This window comes from Dipodomys spectabilis, unplaced genomic scaffold, assembly GCF_019054845.1.
Source record: "Dipodomys spectabilis isolate Male_0828 unplaced genomic scaffold, ASM1905484v1 ptg000526l, whole genome shotgun sequence".
NCBI lineage: Eukaryota > Metazoa > Chordata > Mammalia > Rodentia > Heteromyidae > Dipodomys > Dipodomys spectabilis.
The window spans coordinates 1,971,189-1,975,505 of record NW_024871203.1 but is presented as its reverse complement, the minus strand read 5'-3'; the positions used below and the strand labels follow the sequence as shown (position 1 = coordinate 1,975,505).

Sequence of the window (4,317 nt, the reverse complement as noted above, 5' to 3'; positions counted from 1 at the left end):
TAGAGGGCGCCGCTACAGAGCACACTACACGCTCTTGGCCGCCACCCCCACCCGCAAGGCTTTCACACGGGAGCCCGGAAGAGAAGGAGGTGCCCGGAAAGGAGGGCGGGGCGCTGCAAGTCGCGCCTTCATTGGACACGACGCCTTTGTCTCACGGCCCGGGGCGGGGCTTCTTCACATTGAAAAGCAGCGCCCGGCCCAAGGTTCAGCACACTGCTACGGGTTGCAACTCTGCTGAAGGACATTCGTCACTTACCGAGGTTCGCCGGGTCATGGTGCCAGCCTGACTGAGAAGAGGACGCTCCCGGGAGACGAATGAGGAACCACCTCCTCCTGCTGTTCAAGTACAGGGGCCTAGTCCGCAAAGGGAAGAAAAGCAAAAGACGAAAATGGCTAAATTCGTGATTCGCCCAGCCACCGCAGCTGACTGCGGTGACATCCTGCGGCTGATCAAGGTTGGACCACCGGGACTCATCCCAGGGCGAGGGTGGAGATGTGGCTCAGACCATGGCTGGGGGGGGGGGGGGGTCTGAGCTGGTGCGGGAGATCAGCAGATTTCCCCCCCTGTTCTGTTCGCCACCCCGCACCCCCAACCCGAAGCCTGGTGGGACCGGAATGTGGCACCACCCCAACTCTGTCTGGCCCATTCTTTCCTTGTAATCCTTTGAGGTCAGAGTCTCATGATTCTTTTCCCTACTTCTCTTTCTTTGTGCACCGCCTCCAGGAACTGGCTAAATATGAATACATGGAAGACCAAGTCATATTAACTGAAAAAGGTAACGTTAACCGTGGCGGGGTGAGGGGAGACGACGGGTGTGGGGTACCTATCACCTTCACAGACTAACACCGTCTCGGCTGCCCCCCTTTCTTGCAGATCTTTTAGAAGATGGTTTCGGAGAGCACCCCTTTTACCACTGCCTGGTTGCAGAAGTGCCCAAGGAGCACTGGACTCCGGAAGGTAACCCCCCGAAGCCAGAGAGCCCAAGTGTTGTAAAAATCTTAGGGTCTGCTGAGTAGACCTTCTAACTACACGGGCCGAAGTTACTTACTGTGAAGTTGGCCGGAAATAATAGCCAGTCTTCAACTTTACTGAGGCCAAAAAAGAAAGAGAGAGAGAAAGAGAGAGAGAGAGAAAGAGAAAGAGAGAGAGAAAGAAAGATGTGCTGCAGTTTATAATAGGGCGGGTGAAAAGAGCTGTTTAAATATCAGAGTGCTGTGGAAACCCGGAAGAGTTAGGTATAATGTTGTTTGTTGTAATTCAATTTCATAAAATGGTTCTTGTTTGACCCTAACCTAACCTTTTTTTTTTTGTAATTGCGTTAAATCACATTTTTTTCTTTAATTTGTCCCAATCTTCAGGTTACAGTCTCTAGCTTCGCCATGTACATGGCCCTTCCGTGTACATGGATGGGCGGGGAGGTAACTAAAAGATCCTTTACACATAAAGTAGATGATCATGATAAATGAGGTAAGGCCCTGTTACCACACACTTACAACACAGTAGATCAGAAACTATAATACTTGCTTCCTGTCTGTTTGCAAAGAACTAGAAAATGGCTAGAAAGTTTAATTTGAAACTTTTGCCTCTATTTGGAAAATAGATAGGCACCCCTTATGAGGGAGTCGGATGCCATTTCTTTTTGTTTTTCTTTTCTTTTTCTTTCTTTTTTCTTTTTCTTTTTCTTTTTTTTTTTTTTTTTTTTGCTGGCTCCTGTTGACTGATCAGTAGCCAGCTAAAAGAGGAAGTTGTTTGGGTGGGTGCTTTCTTAAGGGCTTTTTTTTTCTCTACCATCTGTTCCCCAAGCTAGAAGAAATGAGCAACCAATTAAGGGATGAGGTAGTTTTCGGAGGCGTTACATAATACCTGTTTGGGGTTAGGGCTACTGCTGCTGCTTCTGGCTTTAAAACTGGGGAAAACAAATTGAAATTTTCTAAGTTGGAAGCCAAGTTCTGAAATGAAACATTGTACTTTTGGCCTGATGTTCTGAATTTTAAGGAAGCAAGAATTGGTAAATTAGAAATAGCTCCTATTCTGAACTGCCGTGTAAACCATTTTTTCCCAACTTGGCATAGCAGTATATCATTAGGATGTGAATACTGTGTGTGTTTAGCTTGAGATCACAGCAGTTTTTCTCTGGCAATGAAAACATTCTCACTTCCTGAGTGAGATTTCTGCAGACTGCATAGCCAGATTATGGATCTAGCCTGGCTTTGGCTAGCTGTAATGTATGCTTTTTGCAAATACATGTTTGAGAACAGAGAGATAGAGCAATGGTGGCCTAGACTGCACTTGCCTAAGTCAGGTGGCAGTCCTGCTTGGTGGCTACTTGTTTCTCTATACATGCATGTATATTTCTTTAAACTCTAGGATAGGCTTCTGATTCTGCCGCTACAGCTTTAATGGATTGGTTTTCTGCTCTATAGCTCATGACATACTCTTATTACAGGACACAGCATCGTTGGTTTTGCCATGTACTATTTTACCTATGACCCATGGATTGGCAAGTTACTCTATCTTGAAGACTTCTTTGTGATGAGTGATTATAGAGGTACAGTTGTGTTTGGGAATGGGAAGGGGGAGTCTAAAGAAACATCAGGGCCATAAATCTTTACAGGGACTTCTAAAAATTATACTCCATTTTCTTTTAGGCTTTGGTATAGGATCAGAAATTTTGAAGAATCTAAGCCAGGTATGTCCTAGATTTTTTGGTTTCTGAATCTGTAATGGTAATGGGCTCATGGGATGATTTGACTCCAAATCAGGTATTGGAAAGGAGATGAAACATCACTTGAGCTTATGCTTTCTCTCAATAGGTTGCCATGAAGTGTCGCTGCAGCAGTATGCACTTCTTGGTGGCAGAATGGAATGAACCATCTATCAACTTCTATAAGAGAAGAGGGGCTTCTGATCTGTCCAGTGAAGAAGGGTGGAGACTCTTCAAGATTGACAAGGAGTACTTGCTAAAAATGGCAGCAGAGGAGTGAGGAGTGCTAGTGTAGAATTTGACAACCTCCATTCTATTTTAAAATAAATTCTCAACTTACCTTGCTTTCTATCCTACTTGTAGTGAAATAATAGAATGAGCACCCATTCCAAAGCTTTATTACCAGTGGCGTTGTCGCATGTTTGAAATACGGTCTGTTTAAAATGGCAGTCATAGATGCAGTTTGGAGTCAGGATTCTCCTTGAACAGCTTTTGATAAGAAAAAACAAAACAAAACAAGGTGGTGTGATCATAATATATTTGAAAAAACTTCATTCTTGTGAGTCATTTAAATGTGTACAATGTACACACTGGTACTTAGAGTTTCTGTTTTGATTCTTTTTTAATAAACTACTCTTTGATTTAATTGTTTGGTGTGAGCATTTTTACTAATCCTTTCTTATACATTTTTCTTGGCCACTAATAAAAATGTTCATCAAACATCACTGGATTACTACAATTGGTTAAAAAGGTCTTTGGGTCTGGGTCAAGTGCCTAGGGCTTACACCTGTAATCCTAGCTACTCAGGAGGCTGAGATCTGAGGACTGTTTCGAAGGCAGCCTGGAAAGGAAAAATCTTTTTTTTTATGCCAATCCTGGGGCTTGAACTCAGGGCCTGGGCGCTATCTCTGAGGTTTGCTGCTCAAGGCTAATGCTCTACCACTTGAACCATAGCTCCATTTCTAACTTTTTGGTAGTTAATTGGAGATAAGACTCTCACAGATATTCCTGCTGGGGTTGGCTTTGAACTGCAATCCTTAGATCTCAGCCTCCTGAGTAACTAGTCTTATAAGTAGGAGTCACTGGCACTCAGCCTGTGAGACTCTTATCTCCAATTAACCACTAAAAAGTTGGAAGTGAAGCCGTGGCTAAAGTAGTAGAGCCCTAGTCTTGAGCAAAAAATAAAGTTCAGAGACAGCCCCAAGGTCCTGAGTTGACGCTAGCACATGAAAAGAGATTTTAGGTTTAGGAATGTAGCTTAGTAATTGTTTCTATCATATTTATAAGATGATTTCTATGTTGCTTTGTATGTCCCTCCCCCACAGTATAACCCATACTTTCACTGTATTTGATATTGGTATAATTTGTGGAGGGGAAGGGAAAAAATCAAATCGTTTAACTAGGGATACAGGTGGACCCATTGCAACAATGAGATGTACAAGTCGTTATGTCAAAAACAAACTTAACAACTTTGGTGGGAGGTGGGGGGAGGATCGGATGAGGGGAGGGAAGGAGTATGGGAAGTGATAGGAAGGGGAAACAAAGAGGAGGCAACAATGCTTGATAAGAAATGTACTCGTTATCTTGCCCATGTAATTGTAACTTCTTTGTA

At 43.5% G+C, this 4,317-nt stretch overlaps 1 protein-coding gene across 2 annotated transcripts; it reads left to right on the top strand.

Annotated features, from left to right (window-relative positions):
• The first annotated feature begins 201 nt into the window (after positions 1 to 201).
• Sat1 (spermidine/spermine N1-acetyltransferase 1) lies at positions 202 to 3,351 on the top strand. 2 transcript variants are annotated; one of them, XM_042670161.1, is made up of 6 exons: positions 202 to 455; positions 725 to 776; positions 875 to 958; positions 2,448 to 2,549; positions 2,650 to 2,690; positions 2,815 to 3,351. In XM_042670161.1, exons 1-6 carry the CDS (start codon positions 390 to 392, stop codon positions 2,983 to 2,985), a joined length of 516 nt encoding a protein of 171 aa, XP_042526095.1. In that variant the 5' UTR covers positions 202 to 389; the 3' UTR covers positions 2,986 to 3,351. The 2 variants fall into 2 exon arrangements, with proteins under 2 accessions (XP_042526095.1, XP_042526096.1); XM_042670162.1 differs by lacking the exons at positions 202 to 455; positions 725 to 776; positions 875 to 958 and adding an exon at positions 968 to 1,468.
• The last annotated feature ends 966 nt before the right edge of the window (positions 3,352 to 4,317 follow it).

Excerpts from the sequence above, each read along its gene's own strand:
- Sat1 (XM_042670161.1), top strand. The coding sequence starts at position 390 with ATGGCTAAATTCGTGATTCGCCCAGCCACCGCAGCTGACTGCGGTGAC. Across the intron at positions 777-874 it reads AGTCATATTAACTGAAAAAG|ATCTTTTAGAAGATGGTTTC; the intron begins GTAACGTTAACC and ends CCTTTCTTGCAG. Across the intron at positions 2,550-2,649 it reads TGTGATGAGTGATTATAGAG|GCTTTGGTATAGGATCAGAA; the intron begins GTACAGTTGTGT and ends ATTTTCTTTTAG.